The sequence below is a fragment of the Candoia aspera genome, chromosome 3 (assembly GCF_035149785.1).
Source record: "Candoia aspera isolate rCanAsp1 chromosome 3, rCanAsp1.hap2, whole genome shotgun sequence".
Classification (NCBI taxonomy): domain Eukaryota; kingdom Metazoa; phylum Chordata; class Lepidosauria; order Squamata; family Boidae; genus Candoia; species Candoia aspera.
This window is the reverse complement of record NC_086155.1, coordinates 94170180-94192029: the sequence shown is the minus strand read 5'-3', so window position 1 is coordinate 94192029 and position 21850 is coordinate 94170180. Positions and strand designations below refer to the sequence as shown.

Below are 21850 nucleotides of genomic sequence, written 5' to 3'. Positions count from 1 at the left end.
GTTGCCCTTGTGCTCTTCTTTTCTGTCTTTCTAGTCTTGGGTCTCAAGGCACAGTCTTTCTGCAAATGTCCAGCTGAACCACAAGTAAAGCATCGCTGGCTTAGTGCTGTGGCCTCAGCTTCCTTTCCCTTCTTTTCCCTTGTTTTCTGGTACTGCAGCTTTCCAGAAGAGATGAAGGGGGATCTTTCCTCTCTCTTCTCCCATTCAGGGAGTAAGCGCTGTGTAACATACGATGGGGTGAGGTCTGCTTCAGGCATAGCCTCCAGGGTACAAATCAGTGTGTCCCACCTTGCATTTAGTGAGGACAGGAGGATATATGATTTTGTGAGAGGTGTAAATTCCATTCCTCTCTCTTGCAACTCAACAAACAGCTGCTGAATATAATGCAGGTGCTCAGGAAGGCTATCTCCTTCTGCAAGGTAGGCTTTGTACAGCTTTTTCATCAGGGTAATTTTACTCCCTGCTGTTGCCTTTACATATAAGTCTCTCAAAGTGTCCCAAAGTTGCTTTGCAGACTGCATGCCTCGCACGTGGACTAGCTGATTGTCCTCAACTCCCAAGATAATGGTGGCTCTAGCCCGCTCATCCTGTCTCAGCCATTCAGCACTGGGATTTGGGGGGTTTTGCTCACCAATTGGCAGCCAAAGATTCTCTCTGCGAAGATACATCTCCATCTTCAGGGCCATATTCAAATAGTTGGTCTCTGATAGGCGCTCCAGAGGCATCGCTGAGGGCTGGGAGGTAGCCATGGCTTCTTCCTTCTTTTGCAAGTCACCTCAGCTGGCTTCTTTGTCCTGTAGACCGGCAGTTACTGGAAAATCTCCAGGTGGCTCCAAAGAAAATCTTCACAGGTCTTTGCTACCTGCCTTTAAATTGTGCATGAGGTGTGGAGCTGATCTCTCTTTTCTCTCTGGGTTTACTGAGCTGTTTACTGGGCCCATAACCTGTTGGCAGATTGCTGGGAAAGCCTTTAGCCCAGGAGAGATCAGAAAAGTCACACACACCAGGCATTTCTATAAAAATAATTTTATTTACAGAAAGCAAAACGAAAGCAAAAACATATTTAAAGGACTTGGTTCTCAATGAGAGCAGCCTGGCTTACTACATGCCTGCACAAAAAGAAAAGAGGAACTGAAACAAGTCCGGGCAGGTTCCTCCCCCCAGGTGCAATAATTAACGTTCAAAAAGGGGGCAGTTAAATTCAACCTTTGCACCCGGCCAAAATGATTAGATGTAATGGTTGCCTAACCTAACAAAACCAGGCTCACAAGTGGACTCTATGAAATCTGGTTTATTGAAGGATTAGTATGCAAGTACAGAGAAAGCTGAGAATGAGCAAAAGCGCGCCAAATACAAATTAAGAACCCTCGGCTCAAAACGTAAGACCTCCCCCCACCCAGCCGTTCTAACCCCCCCCACCCAGGTGCCAGTAACTGTCTTCACCATTCCTGGGAAAGCAACCTTGAGCATTTGAGAAAACCCAAACATATTCCATTCCCTCAACCCAGGGTATGGACAGTGAACATGACATTAGATACAATAGCAACCTTAATCTGTAGGAGGAAACATTAACATGCAGTTCATCTGAAAGTAGGGCTACCATATCTGGGTTGTAAAAATCTAGGTGACCACTAGATGGCAATAAAGATATACAGAAAACTCTCTTCACTGCAGTCTAGTGGTTGTCTGGATTTTTGCATCTCAAATAGTGTAACCCTAGTGCATTTTTAAATTATGAATTGATTAATTGATTAAATGTGATTATTAATTTTTTGTTTTAATTATTTTCAACTACTTAATATTAAACTGGAAAGTGGGGCAGTACAGCTTGTAATTAAAAAAGAAAGAGATCACAGCCACTCAGTTTAGGCTTTTGTCTTATTCAAAGTTTGTCCTTGTACTGGACCATTACTGAAAGACTGGGTGTTGAAGGCTATCCTTCCCATCCCAGTAACTGCATATGAGTAGTAATACTTCTTTGTAATTATTTTTAATTTTTCTACTGTATCTGTAACACTCAGCGTAATAAGTAAACAAAAGCTATGCCCTATATTGAAATTATATACATTATTGGGCTAGGTTTAGATCTAGTTAAAGCTTATATCCTACAGATGATTAGACTCTAAGGCAAACATACAGTCTAGTAACTCAAAAATCCCACATTCTTTAAGCTATATACTTGTTCCTTTATGCATCTTATTGAGGTGGATATCTGCTTCTCATCCATCATGACAAGATTTCCATAGAACCCAAAATACACCCACTCTCAACTTTTCACTGAAAAAGTATTTCACTCTAAGCCATGCCTCAGCACAAATTTCTCTCTTTTCTAAATTTTCGTTTCCTCTACCTCATTAACTGTTTTTTTCTATACAAACCATATACTAAAATAGTTTTCCTCAATCAATAATAATACAAAAAAACAATGAGAGATCTGAAAAAAATCTGGATCCTCCATCATATTTTGATTCTTTTTAAAGTCAGAAAAGTGGGTTTATATCATTTAAAGGATATAATAAGATTAGGTTTCTATTTTTCACAAGTCTCTATAGATACATTACCTAATGCTCATTGGCATTAATTTTTTATGGATCTAGAAACAGTTATGTTTTACACTGGAGAAATAATGAAGTAAATATTCAGTCATCACTTTACATTCTTACAACAAATTGTGTTGATTTTTAAAAGCTCTCCATTCCTTGCCTCCTTTCGTGGTTTTAAGGGAGTTTTAAGTTTGGCTGTTAAATTGATGCAGAAAATTGTAACAAAGGATGATACCTATTTTAAGGTTGTCCAAATTAACCCAATTAAGAGTATTTCAGACTCCTTTCTAGCTGATAAAGAGCCAAGGAAATTGGATGCATTTGGCAGTTGGTAGGTTGGGATAATTAGAATCTGTGGAGGGAAGCAGGAATGCAGTCTTATTAATAATGTTTAATGGGATCTTCTACAATAAATCAACCAACTTCTCTTAAATAGTAATATAGCCTTTGGAATTCTCCCAAGGCAATCAATTTAATCAGTCCAAACTGCTGTGTGTTGCTTGGACAAACCTGAAAAAAATATCCTGCTTAAAAGTCCTTTAATTTCCACACTTCAAGTACGGTCATTTTAGTTTTATTATTCCATCCCCTGCTGTTAGAGTGTATTCAATTCTTTCTTACACCATGTCCATCCCAACTTTGGTCTCTTTGGGACTTCAGGAAACAATTGAAGACCTGGCTTTGTCACCGTGCCTGGAGTGGGGAGAGGAAGAGCCACGCTTGGGGTTGGTTGGCTCCTTAGTCCTGCCGAGGCCGATCTTGCTCCCCTCTGGGTGGTATTAGATCTCCCATTACTTGGATCTCATTACATTTTACATTTATTTATTGATATAGGTATTTGTAGATTAATTATATTATTATGATTTTATTAATTTTAAACTGTTTTATTGTGAACCGCCCAGAGTCTCCCATATGAGGGAGATCGGCGGTGATAAAAATATGATAAATAAATAAATAAACTTTAAATCTGATCAGTCAGAAATACTGAAAATAGTATGAGGGAGGCAACACTTGAATATAGCTTCAGTTTAGTTTTTTTTTAAAATAACATTCTTCTGCTTCTCAGCTTTTATTAGCATCTCTTAATGCATAAGACACAATGTATCTATATTAGTCATCACTGGCTTACATTCTTAAAACATAGTCTACTAACTCTGACCAAAATCCTAATATCCCAGCAACTAACAAATGATAGATTCTTCACCTGAAGTATGTTGTGTGTGTGTGGGCTTTGGAGGCAAAACAAATTGCATTTTAGCACATGAGAGTAATTTAATATGTCTATTTCTTATCACAAATAAAGCCATGGTGGCCTGGAGGAGACTAATTAGGATCAAAAATGATTTGTGGTCTTGCCAAAGATAATATCTCCCCCCCCCCACTCCAGCTGCTTGGAGAAACAACAGGAGAAACATTCATTTGTGCATCTGACTGCTTTTAAACAGCTCTTTTTGGTTCTTAGATAAGCTTCTACCCATGCTTGCTTGTGGGCTGTTTTGTATTAGATATCCTAAAGGATGAAGGAGCTTCTCCAACTTTGTGTGAAAGGTCCCTCAGCTGCAGAAGTAAGATCTCTCAGGTTCACAAAGCTGGAATCCCATAAGCTGTTGAAGCTGCTGGAAAAGGCAGAAGTGACCTGGAACGATGAAGAGGGCAAGTCTGGAGGCCAGAGCGATAGCCTAAAGTCATAATTGATGTGACAGCTGAATATAGTCGTTCTGCAACCTCTAGAGAAGGAACTAGGAAATAGATCCTCAGGAGAAGTTTCAAATCTTTTCCACACCCCAGGCTGCTCAGCTGAGGCATAAAACTCCCATGCCTGCTGCAAAGAAAAGGCAACCCCATCATTTTCTGAGAATTCTGCTGTTTTGAGCAGGTAGCTAAAGAGGCAGGTGAAATTGCCAAGAAGATAAGATTTAAACCTCATCTTCCCAAAGTTGTTCTTGCCCTGCTGCTAATCTTTCAGTAGGGTAGTGATTCTCAGCTTTTAGTATTAAAGCTTACCGTACAAATTACCTGGGTCCTTCCAGGGTCCCATCAAGATATAAATAGAACATTTTTTTTAATGAGATGGTCATATATATTTATACAGGAATTCTGTTTTTACATTTATTAGTTATAGGTAATCCTCGAGTTACAACGGTAATTGGGACAGGAATTTCTATCAGTAAGTGATGCAGTAGTAAAGTATGACATTGTGTGATGGCATCGCTTAGCAACGGCAACCCTGGCACTCCCCATTGCCGTTGTTAACTGAATTCCACCGGTTATTAGCCAAGGACCCACCCTAATCCAAGCCATTCTGGGCTTGGTCCTCCCAGCCCTGAGCCTCGATTCTTCCAAGGTAAGGGACTGCCTTCCCTTCAACTCCTCCCAACTGCCTATTCCCCCCCATCTCTGCCCTTTTGGCTGCCCTGCACCCTGCCTTACGGTGCTGTGAGCAGCCCCAGAACCGTGTGGCTCTGGGGCTGCTTGCCAGGCTGCGGCTCAGGCTTCTTGGTACACTGCTCAAAACCTAGCCAAACAGATCTCAGTGAAGAGTACTTCCTCATTACCTAGCCAGGTTTTGGTGATACACACCAAGTCTGCTAACTTCATTATGGATGAGATTAGGCTTATTATAAAGAGACAGGTGATCAGAAGCATTAATATGAGCCTAGGGCACTCAGTGTTCTGGATACCTGGTTCATGAAATAAAATAGTGGGACCTGAAGTATAGAATAGTGCCAAATTTCCAGCCTTTCTTACCTTGGAATGGCTTACCCCCCACCTCCTACCGTATTTCTCCCTTCCCATTGTTTCCATTATCTTCTTCTCAATTTCTGCCTCTTGTACCTATCTAGCCTCCTTCATAATCACCCAGTGCCAGATACAACACCCAGCCAAGATTCAGCGACAGCTAAAACAAGTCTGATTATCCCAACTCTACCAATACCACAGCTAATCCTCCCGAATCCAGTCATTCATCCATCCCCCATCAGTCTCCAGCTGGCTCTCACTCACTTGGGCCAGAGCCTCCCTCTCTATTCTCACACTCCAATTTGCTGACTGTCATCCCAAGAACAAGCAGTTCTGCCTCTGTTCTCTTTGGCTTTTCCATTTGTCTTTTGTCTCTTCCTCTGTTGCTTACCCCCGTAGATTATAGGCACTAGGGGTATGATGTAGGAGCTATCCTAATTGATAGGAGTCATAATACAGCTTGTACATAAATAGCAAATTTGTATGCAACAGGGCATACATCTTGCTGTTTCTTTGCAAGTGGAAAGAGAATTGCATACATGGAAGCAGTTCACAGATTCTGTTAGTTAGACCAGTGTGTCCTTAGCATGCCTCTTTTTCACCACTATGGAAACCTAGGATAGTCAAAGAACTATTGTAAAATAAATAAATACATTAAGAGGCTTCCATACCTGCTGATCAACAGGTTTACAATAATCTCTTCTAGCGAAAGAACTGTAACAGGCTGACAAGAACCCGGTGTTCATCAGTCTGATGGAAACATCACTCAGTAATGATAACCCAGATAGATATCTAGATACAATCTAATATTCTGCATTAGATTATATCTAAGTAAAAGAATTATCACTACTGCTTCATAGAATCATATTGGGGTTTATCATGGGTACTCCCCAAGATATTTTTGCCTTTTTAGTAATTCACCTTTTATGAACTGACTTTTGAACTGAGCTATGGCTTTTAGGTTGGGAAGGTGAAATTAATATTGTTGTACTTTGCAAAGAAAAATTACTTTTTAAAGTTTTTTTCTATAATGCATTTAAAAAATCCATGATGTATAATTTGTACCATATAAGATTTAGGTGTAAAACCATGTAAACCATGGTAAACCATTTAACCATGTAAAATAATTTGTTCAGTTTATATTGCATTACAATTTTGAAAGGGAGAAGAATGCTCCTGGAGTAAATGCAAGTTCTCTTAAAAACCATGTATTCATTAATACATGATAATTAAAATGTCATTATTTCCTGTTTTACTTTAAAGCTTGATATAATTAAAGAATAACATATTAAACATCATTTGATATTGCAAAGCAGATTACTGTTTCTTACTCACTTTCTTTGAGTCTTTGGATTATGACTGTTAATTACTTATTTGGTTTTCTTTCCTTTATAAGGATCTCATGTGCCTAACTGATTTCTGGATTTTAGGTCAATACATCATGTTCAAAATGAATCAGGGCTTGCTACTTCTGTTTTCTTAACAAAATGTAGGATGAGAGTAACTCAGTCCAGATCAAGACCGTAGCTTAGAAGGGAGCAGTTCTATATCTCACCAATGCCATTTTTCTGCCATAAGCTACTGAGAGTTGTCATGAACTTCAGACATTCTATTACTTAGTTTATCATTGGCACTGTTCAAAAATTGTCTACCAGAGAAAATAAAATTTCAATTTCGAAGAGCTGTTGGAAGCTGCTCTTGTATTCTTTCTCCCATTCAGTCTTCACTGAGTTTATTTGAAGTAGTCTGACTCATCTCCCCATTTTTTAAGGAATGGGTTATGAAGCTAGAGAGATAATTGTGTACAAATACATTTGAAAAAGCCAAAATCAGATGTGAAGTGCCAAAGGTGGAGCATAGCTCAACAACTTAGAGATTTATTCTTGGCAAATAATAGCGGAATGTGCCCATTTGGTCTTCTCAGAGGCAGTCAGATCTTTGGAACCTGACTACATGTGCCAAATCTTGGGATTTTAATGCCACAGTGTTCTAAGTAAGACTGTGTTCTGCATTCTTGTCCTGAGGCCTGAAGTAACTGCAGGTATTTGCTCACTTATAAACCTGAAATTGTAAATCAGTGCTTCTGTGTTTTCATCCACATTAGCTTGTTTTATAATACTCATTAAAAAAAAAATACTTCCCCCCTTCCATTTGTTCAAGCTTTAATCTTAACATTCCATTTGACTGACATATCCTACCATTGTACCGCTGTTACTCAGTCTCCTTCCTGAGTCATAACTTCCAGATTAGAGGCGGTGCTTTCTACCATCATCACATTTATAATGTATGAAGGTATGAAAACTCAGGGTTGTATTCCTGTTGTTATTTTTTTTTAACAGAATGACTTAAAATATATATTTGTAATGCTTTCTCTATTAGATGCATTAGTCTGTTGGAGGGAACAAAGGAGGAAGTTAAATATTGAAAGTTGATTATGAGTCCTGTGTCATCCTTATACCTTTTCAGTAATCAGAAATTTACTACTTCTGAAATACAACTTGTTCAGGATTCCTGGAAATTATTATTAAATTATTATTATTAAATTTAGCCATCTCCCATCTCCCCCCAAAGCGGGGACTCTGGGCGGTTTACAACAAGAGTTAGGATACATCTATCTTCGTCTTCTAAATTCCAACAGCTTGGTGTTTTCCAAGAGGTATCATCTTGGGAGTTTCTCTGTGTGCAGCCAGGAAGATGTGACAATCTCCATATACTCCATATACTGTTATACTCTTATAATGCTCAAACTTTCCTTCCAGACTTTTATATCACCTGTTACAGGCAAGTCTCTCTTTTGGGGCCAATAGACACCATACAGGCACTCCGGGAGTGTATTATAATACCAGAATCTCATAGTGTAAGGAAACATTCTCATAAGAGCTTGATGCTCCACTGAGCATATACTCTACAAGCATAAGTGCTTTTTAATCAGGATGTATGTTTTTCAACTGGCTTTGTGCCCTTTCTGTGTTTTGGGGAAACCAGAACATAGAATCAGTTACACCAATTGCATAATAATTTTCACAATTTTACCTTAAAATCCCCATAATTATGAGAAGTCTTGTGTGTTAAATAAAGACAAAAATAGAGAACTTCCATATTTCCTTTCTAATTCACAGAGAAAATGTGGTAGTTTAAAGCTGCAGGTGCCTGTAAACGAAACAAACTTTGAAAACATTTAAAAGGGAAGCTTTTGAAAGAACATTCGCACTAGCAAGCTTTGATGTATGGTTAACACTGAGAAAAGGGTGTTTTCAAAAAATGCCAGTAAAAGACAGCACATATCTTTGTGAGTTTGATCTAGTAGAATCTTTAGGCCACACCTTTCTATACTGCTCTTGTTACAATGTTAGTAGGTCTAACCTTATTGTCCCCCTACTGTCTGAACTCCCAAGATGCACTGGCAACTTCTTTATATTGTATCTGTTAGCAGATAGAAATGTTTATCACACATGCTTATGTATTTATTTAATATATACCCCATCCTGTGCTGAAGCACCTCAAAATAGTTTACAATAAAGGTTAATGATTGCTTAGCGCTGCATGCAGTCACTCTTGTCCTATGATTTGTATTCTTTCTATTTTCTTCCTTTTGTTTTAAGGATTGAATGTGTACCCTTGGTAGTGCTGGTCTTGTAACAGTTATCAGAAGAAAGGAAATGTAAACTTGATGAGGATAGAAGAATTGGGAATGGAGTCAGAAGGAGAGAACAGTTGGAAGAATACTGCCCTTGGTTCCTTATGGCTAAAGAGGAATCCTTGTCCAGAAAATGTATCATGTGTGGGGAAGGCTAAACTTTTCACCACTTTTTTTAAAAAAGAAGATACGGACCCTTACACCAGTAAACATCGTTTAGTTCATTATTGTAATTTATGTGAAACAGTGAAAATGAATTAGATGGCCCTGTGCAGAAGCTAATTATGAGGAAGTTTGGCTTTCTGAATTCTTGATTAAAGTTATGGGGGGGGAAGGAAATAATTTGGATTTTTAAAAAACTCCAGGGCCTTTTTTTGTTTGTTTCTGGCAGATTAAAAAACGGTATTATGAATATTTCCTAATATTTTCTTTTTAAATGATATATGAGGTAATTAAGATGAGAAGAAAGTTGGTCTATGTTTGGAATATTCACACCAAATCAAATTAACAAGTGAAAGGGTAGAGAGGTTTTTCTTAATATAGATATGCTTTACAAAAGGAGTAGAAAATAGTGGTAGAGTCAGAAATAAAAATGATTATAGGGTGCTTCATGTAGTAAAATGTGTATTCTGAGATTTGGTTTACCCCCAGCCATTTCTTCTGTCAATTAGTGGTTCCTGTAGTTCTTAAAAATATGTCTCTTTATTTTAATGTGATGTTGTTTACTGTTTTAACATTAAATTTCTGTCTGCTTGCTTTTCCTAAAATAGGAAAAATGAAATAATATTATTCTCTCAACAGGTTGTAGTTCATTTACAGCAAAAATTAAAAATATTCAAAGTAAATTCAAACAGTAGGTTTACAATTATTATCTGAGCAAAGTATACTTTTTCAAGTTATAAAGCAACTAACTTGATTTTATGAACAAATCAAGTTACATACAATACAGTTAAGAACGAAATGAAGTTACAATAATGCTGAAAATGAGCTGCATATTTTGCATTTCCTCCAACATTTCTAGTTTTTTCCTGGTTGCTTCAAAATTTATGAAAATTTTGCATTTTCATAATTTGCATCATTACCCTGAAAGGTTAGTTTTAGTGTGTGAATTGCCCTCAGAGCCTCCTTAGCAGTTGCAGAAAATTGGCAGCATAATTTCTGTAATTTTGGGTGGAAACACATAAAAAGTGATGTAAGCCCTAAGTAGTCTTAGTGTAGTTTAAAAAACAAACCCAGGAAGTAGAAAACTCATGACTCTACACAGATGTATGAGAATTGACCCTTCCCACTTGCCATCATTAGCATGTGCATGGTGTCCCTTGTTTTCCCCAAAGGTTGTACACACAGCCTCTGCTTTTGACCCTTATTTATAGGGGCCCCTATAGAAGCTTGGGAGTCCCTCTGTTAAAACTTCTCCTTGCATGAAATAGGGGTTATCGAAACCCAGCTCCAGAATTATGTCACTATCTTATAATTCCAAATGCTTTTAAAAAATGAATGTCACATTTCATAATTTTGTACCTGACGGTGTTTCTGGAATGCCATGCAGCTGAGATACATTCATTTTCTGAATTAAAATTCAAGGCCCTTGTCTTAATGATTTTGGAAAGTTTACACTGTCAGCGTATAGAACTTCCTGTGGTAGAATATAGTTACGAGTTTCTGAACATCTGCCATGAATGGGAAGGGATCATAGAGCACTGACTCCAGGATTTTCCTTTAAGAATACATGTTTCTGCTGCATCACTGTGGTTGAATGATCCATTCATTCAGAAATGCTGGGCAGTATTATTCACCCCTCCTGCTGTGGAGGAGGCAGAGCTGGAACAGCAAATCATGCTGAAGTGCTGCAAAGATTTGTGCTGTCTCATGGATTTATACCTTGGGCTTCCATAAGGCTTTAATTTAATTTGTGTAATGTACAGTATATCTCATGGCCCACCATTTGAGAATTTGTTCTTTATGTAATGGATTGCTTTTACCTCGGACATGTTCAGTTTAAGAGAAAATGTTGAAGACGCATATCCTGTAAATATATTATCGCTTAGTAATTTTCCCCTTTCTTTTCTTTAAAAGATATTTGATTTAATGGATGCAAAAGCTCGTGCTGATTGTATCAAGGAAATAGATCTTCTTAAGGTAATTTTTTCTTTTGTGGAATGAATTAAATATATTTCAACATTACAATTTTGATAATAAAAGAAGCAATGAGTTATCAGATACAGGAATTTTATGCATGTCATTTCATATGAGTAACAAGGTATATTAGCTTAGAGCTTCACTGAGTAGTCAGCAGGTCATCTTGAATTAAAATGTTTACGTCAGTTCCACATACGTCTGTGGAATTCAAAACAGACTAAATCTGGCCCAGTGACTTTCTTCCTGTAGGAGAGAAAATGATTCATGAAAAGGTACCACAGGTCTTCCAGCTACTTAAAACTATGACTGAACAGGCCTTGCCTACTGATCTTACTATACACCAGATGTACTTGATGAAGTGAGCTATAATTTAAGAACTTTACACAACAATAAATTGATCTACCCTTTAATCCAAAGATCCTATATGAATCTTTGTTATTTTTTTGCTACAGACTAATATGCCTCTCTATCTAGAAATTAATTTAAACACACGTTATCAATTTTGGGGGCCTCACCCTCCACGTGATAATAGATGATATTCTGTCCTTTAAGTTAAAGTCTAAGAGTCACTTGAAATGGGAATCAATGTTCACCCACGAGTTATAGAGTTCTTTATTTTTAAGATGCTACCTCCCTTTATCGCCTTCCCTTACTTTGAAAGATGTTTGTTGTATGAGTGGTGATAAAGGGTATAAACTCACTGTTCAAGGAACGTAAACACGTTCACAAAAAGGATAAACTTTAGGATTCAAGGTTAAAATCAAAGTCTAATGTAGCAGAAAAAAGTTGTGATTTGCAGTAAGACAAAAACAATGTATGTGCATACCCAAATCTTTTACACTACGCTTAGCCACAAACTGTGCAGATAGAGGAATACAAAGGAGAGAATATTTAGATATATTGTGTTATACTTGCACCAATTACTGTATTTTTTGTTGTCAAATACTGTAAAGTAATAGGTAATTATATTTTTGCTTTATTTTTAAGATGTCTCTAAAATCTGTCTAATAGATAGTGTTTGCTAGAGAGAAATAATATCTCTTGCTTGTTTTAAAATGTTTATACCATGTGATTTTAAAAGTAAGTTAGTTATGTAAACTGTTTTTTAGTTATTATATTTACAACATTCATTCTGACAAGGAACTCAAGGTAGTATGCATTAATCTCTCTCCATAATTTTAAATCTCAGAAGTTTCTTCTGCAGCAAGCTTGAAATGATATATCAAGCATCTGTGCTTTACACTAGAAAAGCTAATGTCTTTAGGTTTTAAATTATTTTTTGTACTGTTTTATGTACAGTGCTATAACACTCCATTAAAAACAACTGCATTAGTTAGAATTAGTGATTGGAATTGGCTACTGTCAGGAAGAAAAAAGAGGGAGTTTTAAAAATTGCCCTAAAACACACCAGCATTGGGCATTGGCAGAAGGTAGATCCTTCCAAGTTTCAGCATAGAGAAAGCCTACCTCCTGATTGTTACTAAGCAGTTATTTGTATACTGCTGTACAGGCAAGGCCTTCCAAGAAGATTGTATACATGTGGTAACTGGTGAAGTTATCTGAAGTAACGTCATCCCAAATAGTTCCAGTTTCTGTACAGAGGTCAGCATCTTGAACATGGAAAGCAGTGCAAGATCTTTTAGCACAGGTATAAGAGCAGTAAAGCACCCTACTCAATAACCTAGCTGCTGCATTGAGTTATTATTGCCAAAAGTGAGGCTATGAGGACAGTAAAAGAAAAAAGGGGAGGTTGTTTTTTGGAGCCTTTGAGTCAGTCTTGATTCCTAATGACCACTTGGAGAAATCCCTGCAGTTTGCCTTCTTCCTAGGACTGAGAGAAAGTGACTGGCCCAAGGTCACCTGGTGGCTTCATGCCTAAAGCTAGACTAGAACTCAGTCGCCCGCTTTCTAGCTCAGTGCCTTTAACCACTATGCCAAACTGGCTCTGTAAATAAAATATAATAAATATATTTTATTACATTTTAAAAACAAAATGCATTTTACTGTATTATAATAAATATTTTAAAATATAATATATATTTAAACATAAAGTACATTGTTATTTTATTTTATAATATATTATATTATAAGAATACAATAAAGACTGACTAGATGACTGAAAACTTGAATTTTGGTTTAAATTGGCTCCCTTAACAAGGTTTACACTGATTTTTAAGTCAGGGGTTCTTTCAGTGTTTTGTTTTTTTTAAAACTGGTGAGTGTGGAAAGAATGAATATGAAAATAATCTTTTAATTATACAATAGGAAAAGCCCTCTTCCCAAATGGGGAGATTTAAATGGCAAAAGATACATGTCACCATTTTTACTACTGGCTTCTTGAGTCTGTGAATGGTCTGTAGACTGAAATATGTTTCTTTTCCTAGCAATTGAACCACCCAAATGTAATCAAATATTATGCATCATTTATTGAAGACAATGAACTAAACATAGTGCTGGAATTAGCAGATGCTGGAGACCTTTCTAGGATGATCAAGGTATGACTTTTTCTTATTAGAAGGCATTATACATAGGTATTTATTTTGATTAATTACAAAGAGTTTATTTCATCCATTCAATCTAAAAATAAAATAGAATAAAATAGAAACAATAGCTGCTGTTGTGTTTCAGATAATAGGTCTATGTGCATCTTATCTAGTGAATTGAGACTTTTATGTATATAACCAGTTGCCAAAGATTATATCTTAATGTCTAGTAAATTATACAATTATAAGAAAATATAGATTGAGAGAAAATAATTGGATTTCTCTTATTAATTCTTCCCTTCATGTTTTACCCAGAATTCAATTATGAAAACTCATTAGAAGTTGAACATGTAATGAATAAGAATAGGTCCACCAGATATACAGTATTTATGGCTAGAATATATTTGGGAGCAGTGTGTCATCTGAATGCATGTGTTGCGCTCCAAAAGACATTTGGATACTTTACAGCAGTCACTCTCCAGTCTACCATTTGGAAGGTATTGCTAAAAAAATTCTATGATTTTTGTAAATCTCTACAATCTCTCTGTATTTTGGGACTGGGTGAAAGAGGAATTGGGAATCAGCGTGGCAGTCAGTAGAGTGTTCTAGCTAGTTTTGGATTCCCTAAAACAGAATTGGAATCAGTACTAGGCAAGCAACCTGTCTCAAGCCCTTGTCTCTTCACCTCTATTAATCTTCTTTCTCCCCCCTTCCCATTTTTCCTTTTTTGACTTGTTTCTATAACATCCTAAGTTTAGAACACTAACTTTTAATCTCTGCAGTTTTATTTTATATGTATTGTGCTCCAAAAAGAACATGGTTATTTAGTGATATTTAAAAGTAGACTATTGATAATGAGTAGGCAAAATGAAACATTTCTTGGCTAAACCTTCTAAATCAGTGCAATAGATATTTTATACAACATACAAAATAAGGAGGTACTTATCTTTCAGTACTGTTTACTGGTCAGTGACAGTAATAAATACTATTTATGTTTGTGTACATGTGCACACACACACACTTCCAATATGGCTTTTATTCACATCTCTAAGAGATTTTATATTGAAGAGGAAAAGTACATAAGTATAAGATATGAGGATTCTGTGAATCCCCAAAGAAATTAATACCAGAGAATCAATATAGACTGTCCTTGCATATTTGCACTTCTCTGCTGTAAATGACAATCCTTAACATATTTTTCATATTTTTATATTACACTGAATTCAGATATCTAATTAAAAATAAACTAATTTAAGTGGTTTGCTTTTGATTTTAATAATCAGATTAACAAAATTATAAACAACTAAGTCTTGATATTTTTCCATCAAATTCAAAGTTTTCAGTAAATGTTCTTATATTTTGGTTCTCAGGAAAGGAAAACTCAGAAAAATTTCTAGAATCAGGTTCTAAATCAAATTCTGTCTTCCTCAGGGTATAGTCATACTCAAGGAGAAATACAGTTTTCAGAGAAACATTGCTTGCTATTCATAGCAAAACAAATTGTGACCCAGTTTTGCAAACTAGCAATCCATCTTCACCCCAAAAAGTTAGATATAGAAATTGGAATTACTTGGCAGTTGTAGACTGAACACGAATGATCTATGACCTTACTACCATTTCACATCACTAATGGAGATTTTCCAATGAATTAATATATTAAAAATATGTAAAATTTACCAATAAAAGCAGGTAATTATGGCAACACAAACATATTCCCAAGATTATAAAATATTTCAGTAACTAGATAGTAAATTTAAAAATAAACATTTCGTGAATTTACAGACTGGCAACTTACATGAAATTATATTCTAAGGAAGTCTACTCTTGTTTTTGCTAATTGATATGTTTTATAAAAAAAATCACCCCCAAAAGCCAAACATTTCATTTTTCTGATTTTTGTATTCAAGTAAATAACTACAAGATGTAGTGTATATTTCATAGCTATGCAATTTCTTTGCTTCATTTCATCCTAGATAATTTTTTCCCACCATAATAGAATTGTTCTCCAGACTAGTTTAGCTAACAATTAAATATATAGGTATCTCAAGTTTGTTGAATATAAAAAAATAAAGTATGATTTTATTTAGCTCTTACACTTTGAACATAGAAATTTATTTTACGTGTTCCTTGGAAGGGAGTATAATAATTTTTTTTTTACTTTGAATATTGTTTCTTGCCAAAATGACAGTTTTAATTGAAGTTAATTAAAAATAGGCTACATAAATGGATAATGTTTTGGTAAATTAGATGGATGTGTTGGTAAATTAACCAAACTGCATGCAGTTGCTTAAGAAGTAATACTTCGGTACATTTTTCTCTTTTAAATAAGCAATGCATGTTAATGTAATCTGTCTCCCTGATAGATTTTATTTTGGCAGACACAAGGCATTAAGTAGTAGCTTTGGTTAGATTCCCTTGTTTTTTATATATTTAAAATAAATATTCTTTTATTTTGATTCCAGTGATATTTTTGAGGCTACCTAATGATGGTTAGCAGTTTCTTTTGAAAAATTAAGTACAGATATATCCTTTATAAAGTAAAAATCATTTTGTATAGCTTTCTAGATTTACAAAATTACTTTGTACAGGAGCTTCCTGTAATATGATGATTACAGAGATGTTGGGCTTCAGTTCCAATTTTTGGAGAGTACGAGAATGGGAATGCTAGTTTACCTTTAGTACTGTTAACTCTTACAAGAATGGCCATCAGGCTGGAAAAAATCAACTTATATCCCCATACCAAAAAAGGGAAACACTAAAGAATGTTCAAACTATCGAACAGTGGCACTCATTTCACATGCCAGTAAGGTAATGCTCAAGATCCTGCAAGGTAGACTTCAGCAATTCATGGAGCAAGAATTGCCAGATGTACAAGCTAGGTTTAGAAAAGGCAGAGGAACTAGGGACCAAATTGCCAATATCTGCTGGATAATGGAAAAAGCCAGGGAGTTTCAGAAAAACATCTATTTCTGTTTTATTGTCTATTCTAAAGCCTTTGACTGTGTGGACCATAACAAATTGTGGCAAGTTCTTAGTGGTATGGGGATACCAAGTCATCTTGTCTGCCTCCTGAAGAATCTGTATAACAACCAAGTAGCAACAGTAAGAACAGACCACGGAACAATGGACTGGTTTAAGATTGGGAAAGGAGTACGGCAGGGCTGTATACTCTTACCCTACTTATTCAACTTGTACGCAGAACACATCATGCAACGTGCTGGGCTTGAGGAATCCAAGGCTGGAGTTAAAATCGCTGGAGGAAACATTAACAATCTCAGATATGCAGATGATACCACTTTGATGGCTGAAAGCGAAGAGGAGCTGAGGAGCCTTATGATGAAGGTGAAAGAAGAAAGTGCAAAAGCTGGCTTGCAGCTAAACCTCAAAAAAACCAAGATTATGGCAACCAGCTTGATCGATAACTGGCAAATAGAGGGAGAAAATGTAGAAGCAGTGAAAGACTTTGTATTTCTAGGTGCGAAGATTACTGCAGATGCTGACTGCAGTCAGGAAATCAGAAGACGCTTAATCCTTGGGAGAAGAGCAATGACAAATCTCGATAAAATAGTCAAGAGCAGAGACCTCACACTGACAACAAAGGTCTGCATAGTTAAAGCAATGGTGTTCCCCGTAGTAACATATGGCTGCGAGAGCTGGACCATAAGGAAGGCTGAGAGAAGGAAGATCGATGCTTTTGAACTGTGGTGTTGGAGGAAAATTCTGAGAGTGCCTTGGACTGCAAGAAGATCAAACCAGTCCATACTCCAGGCAATAAAGCCAGACTGCTCACTTGAGGGAACGATATTAAAGGCAAAACTGAAATACTTTGGCCACATAATGAGAAGACAGGACACCCTGGAGAAGATGCTGATGCTAGGGAGAGTGGAAGGCAAAAGGAAGAGGGGCCAACCAAGGGCAAGATGGATGGATGATATTCTAGAGGCGACGGCCTCGTCCCTGGGGGAGCTGGGGGTGTTGACGACCGACAGGAAGCTCTGGCGTGGGCTGGTCCATGAAGTCACGAAGAGTCGGAAGCAACTAAACGAATAAACAGCAACTGTTAACTCTTTGTTAGTTCTTCGGTGAAGACAGTTCTGATTATAATCATATTCTTGTGTAAATCACAGTGTTAACCTGTGGTTAGTGAATTCATCAATATGTTAATTAAGCCTATTAATTTTTTCCCTTGCTGTTTTAATCCAGGGTAGCCCACAATCAGATTTGATTCCATTTTTTTCTATTCCATTCCATGGTATTTTAAGTTGCCTCTTCACATATACATCATGTTTTATGTAGTGAGTTCAGATTACTGTTTGAAGTTAATGACAGCTTATCTGGCTATGTTTAAATATGCATAAGGTGTCATGGTATAGTAACATTTTCATAGATCTTGTACTATGAATTTATGTTAAAAATATAGGAAGGAGGGAGGGAGGGAAGTGCAGTAAATATGTTTCCAGCTACTTTTTAGATGATAATTTGAAGAGACAGGATATAACACAATAGAAAAATGATAATGCCTCTGAATGTATGTTGCTTATTATGTGAATAGAGAGAATCAGTAATTAAATTCAAGAAGCAGGCTCTTGGAATCCAATCAGGGTATTAATGGGCTTCTGTCCCTACTTCCATTAGACTTTTTCGGTGAATGTTTAGCATGGAATTGTGCTATCTAGTAGCACTGTGCATTCTCTGAAAACAGTTGGAGACTGTGGTGACTGCAGGCATCACACCTCTTGGCTAGTCATTAAAGAGCCCAATCTATGTTAGGCTTCTGGACAGGCCTGAAAAAAATGGTGCTATGTTTTAAGACTTCCTTGAACTGTAACAAGTGTATTCCTTAGACCAGTGGCATCCTTTTTTTCATGCTTTCATAGAAGTCTGGAAAAGATTAGACTCCTTTAATGATAGCCATGAGGTGCTGTGCTTCCATGAGGTCAGAAAAAAGTTTATATAGAAAGAGAGTGCGTTAAAAACATAATGAATATCTATTATGCAATATATATGTAATATATATCTATTTAACTAACTTTATTATATACACACACATATACTGTATGTATATGTATATGTGTGTGTGTGTATGTGTGTGTGTGTGTGTGTATGATTATATACTTTAAAAGAAAAACCTCTAACCTGCTTTTATAATAATAAAAGGGCTTTAAAAACTTATACTTGGCTATCTGAGAAAAAAAACAAAATACTTGGGGAAAAATCCCATTAAACTCCGAAGCAAACAAAACTAAGAAACACCCTAAATTAGAAGAAAAGATATCCAATAAAAGGGGAAAAAGTATAAAATCAGGCTATTCAGACATTTCTTCTTGTTCATTTTTAAATATTCACAGCCCTTGTACCAAGCATCCTACCTTAATGAGCAAAGCAAAATATGCTAGGTTGTATGCTAGTTAGGGCTATGAAAAAATGTTCAAAAGAGATGTCTTGCAAAGTGCATTATATGAATGAAGCACCTCTCTTTGAAGTATTAAAACAGCTGCATCCTTCGCAAGCTCATATGGCTGCTCTTGTTCCTGATTATCTTTGCACGTGTGTGCATGCATAATGCCAGCAGAAGTGTTGACTGTATATGCACAAACACACACACATACAAACGCAACATTTAGACAACAGTGTTTGTGACAGATATAGAATAGTGACTTCAGACAACCATTCTGAGTATTCTTTCTCTGGTGCAGCTCTGGATTTTTATGTTTGTCATTGAGTTAATCAATGCAACAAATTTTATTGTTTTTTGCCACAGTAACACTGGGTGACAATAGTCCAAAGGATTTTGGATTCAGTCTCATCTTCTGGTAATAAAATTCTTGTGAATTTTGGGCTTATTGTGGCAGTGCTCCTCCGCAAGAGCATGATGGCCTAATAAGATGGCTCTCTGATGGATGCAGGGTAATATCTGAGAACACTTTGAAAATTTCCTGCCAGCATAGCTGACTTTCCCACCAGAGTGCTGGTTTCATTATGGAATTCAGAAATGACTCAGAGTGATATATGTGATCAGTCTGATGCAGTTATTCTCACTAAATAGAATTCATTTGGCTCTTCTGTATAGCAAGCAGTTGGGGTGTGCTGTGATGTAGTAGTAAGGTAATAGCCAGAATGCAAATGGGGGGAAAACTCAGACCAAGTGTGAGGAAACATAACTTAAGAGCTTTGCTTACTTCTGTGTCAATACAAAGAAGAAATATTTTTCCAGTGCTATGGTATCAGCACAGCAGAGTCCAGTAAAGCTGTTTTGAGTGCTTAAGGGGTTTCTTTAATTTGATCCCGTGGGTTATCTTAGAGAACCTCAAATGCCTGCTGTGAATATTTGCAAAGCACTTTCAGGATAAAATTACTCACACCCATCACAATAATAGGATATAAAAGTAATACTTTTCTTTCTTTACAGTGAAGACTAGGCAGGCTTTAATCCTCAGAAAGCCTGAGTAGGTTTGAGGCTGCAGGAGAAACCAGAAAGAGTAGGCATATATTTGAGTTACTTTTTTGTGTAAATCCATCTTGATATTTGAACGACTCTGTATTGATGCGAGAGTTGAATAACAGTTTGAAAAGTACTGCTGCTATAGCTATATTGTGGGTACACTGTTAAACTAAAACCAGCTTCCCTCCCTTCCTCTTCTCATATATGCTGCTCTTTGGCAGCATTTCCAGCTAATTATATACAAAATAAAAGAAAACCTAATTAGAATCTATTACCTCACCACACAAATAAAATAATAATGCATTTAAACAATTGGGAAAGCAGCTTTATCTGGTACCTAAAGTAAGGTACACTTCACTTAGAAGTGATTGCCATGAACTTGATGCCACCACTGAAAGGATCCCATTCCTCAGAATTTGGAAGCACCTGGAGGAAGATTTCTAAAGACAGTCTTGGGACTTTGCCTGCTTGATATTTCAGCATTCCATCTGACATACTTCCAGAGCATGGGAAATGTGCAGAGGGAGGTCCTGTTCTCCACTTGTCCAGAAACACTAGAAAGTATAGGACAGGTGTAAGTTGTACCTGTTATGTTTTGTACCTTTCTGGTGGTGTAGCAATTTCTAATACACTAAGAAGAAAGTGCAGCAACTTCCGGTTTTTATGCCTTTGTAAATGTAAAGAAAAATGTTTCAGTTTGGCTGTAAGTTATGACTGGTATCACAGTAAGCTCAAACATACCACTAGATCTTCTGAGGATCTGGCAAGATGGCCTTTGGGATGAAGATGAAGGGGCTGGAAGTGGGAATTGGTCTGAAGTAACTAATCCCCCTTCCGTAATAGTGGCCCACTCCCCATTTCCCACCATATCTCCCTTTGCTCGTCACTACCCTGATTCCTGACCTCTCTTTAACACTTCTGTTCCATCTCCCAATCCCTGCCCCCAAATACCTATAGGAAGTCTATAAGCGGGATACAAGCACAACAAGCCTCATGCTCTTGTGCCCCTCATGCAAAAGCTGGTGCTACGTTTTATGAAAATAATGTAATCCAATGATGTGCTAGGTCAGAAAGTAGCCTATCACCATCTATCCTAAGTCTCTGATCACTCAGTTTCCAGCTCCTAGTATTACAAATGGAGCTGTTTTATCATGTATTGTTACTTTTCCTAATAACAGAGTTACATTAATTCTCCAATCATTTTCCCTCTTCACCATGCTATGGTTGGTTGGTTGCTTGTTTGTTTGTTTTTAAAAATTGAAACGTTAGAGGTTCTTGAGAGCAATTTAGTAGCATCAAGAATGTATGTTGCTCCCATGATGCCTTTTCCAGTTCTATCTGGTGATGCCAGGAGTCAGACATAAAACCATCTGCACACAAAGTGTGTCTTCCACTGTTAAACTTCTACTAAATTCTGTATAGCACACCATGAGGTCAAGCTTTGGATTTTTCTGTTGTGGTGCTCTATGCCTATTTGTTTTTACTGGATACAGTTAATTTTATCTTTAATTAAAACAGAGACAAAGAGAGATTTCATGAAGTCAGTCAGTCTGTTGTAAATGGTATAAATAAATATTAATTTAAATTTTATATTGCCTCAGTAAGTGAAGCTAAATTTTCTGTTGCCTCTTCTGGTCAATTCTGAATTCTTCTTAGCTGCATTGCCAGTAGCCAGTCAAGTTCAAAGAGGGCAGTACAGGTAGTCCTCAATTAACAATTGTAATTGGGACCAGGAATGCCATTGCTAAGTGACACAGCTGTAAAGAAAAAAAATCACATGACCACGCCAACTTACGATGGCAGTTCTGCCAGTTCCAAACATTAACCGAATTGCATGCAGTTGTTAAGCACGTCACGTGACTGCGAC

General features: G+C 36.8%; 1 protein-coding gene across 2 annotated transcripts in view; it reads left to right on the top strand.

The window, feature by feature from the left end:
- Positions 1-21850, top strand: part of NEK7 (NIMA related kinase 7) — a 73186-nt gene that overhangs the window by 18919 nt on the left and 32417 nt on the right. For both annotated transcript variants that reach the window (XM_063298385.1, XM_063298384.1), the window contains exons 4-5: positions 10996-11058; positions 13443-13553. In XM_063298385.1, coding sequence (XP_063154455.1) covers positions 10996-11058; positions 13443-13553 — 174 coding nt within the window. The remainder of the gene's footprint in view (positions 1-10995; positions 11059-13442; positions 13554-21850) is intronic.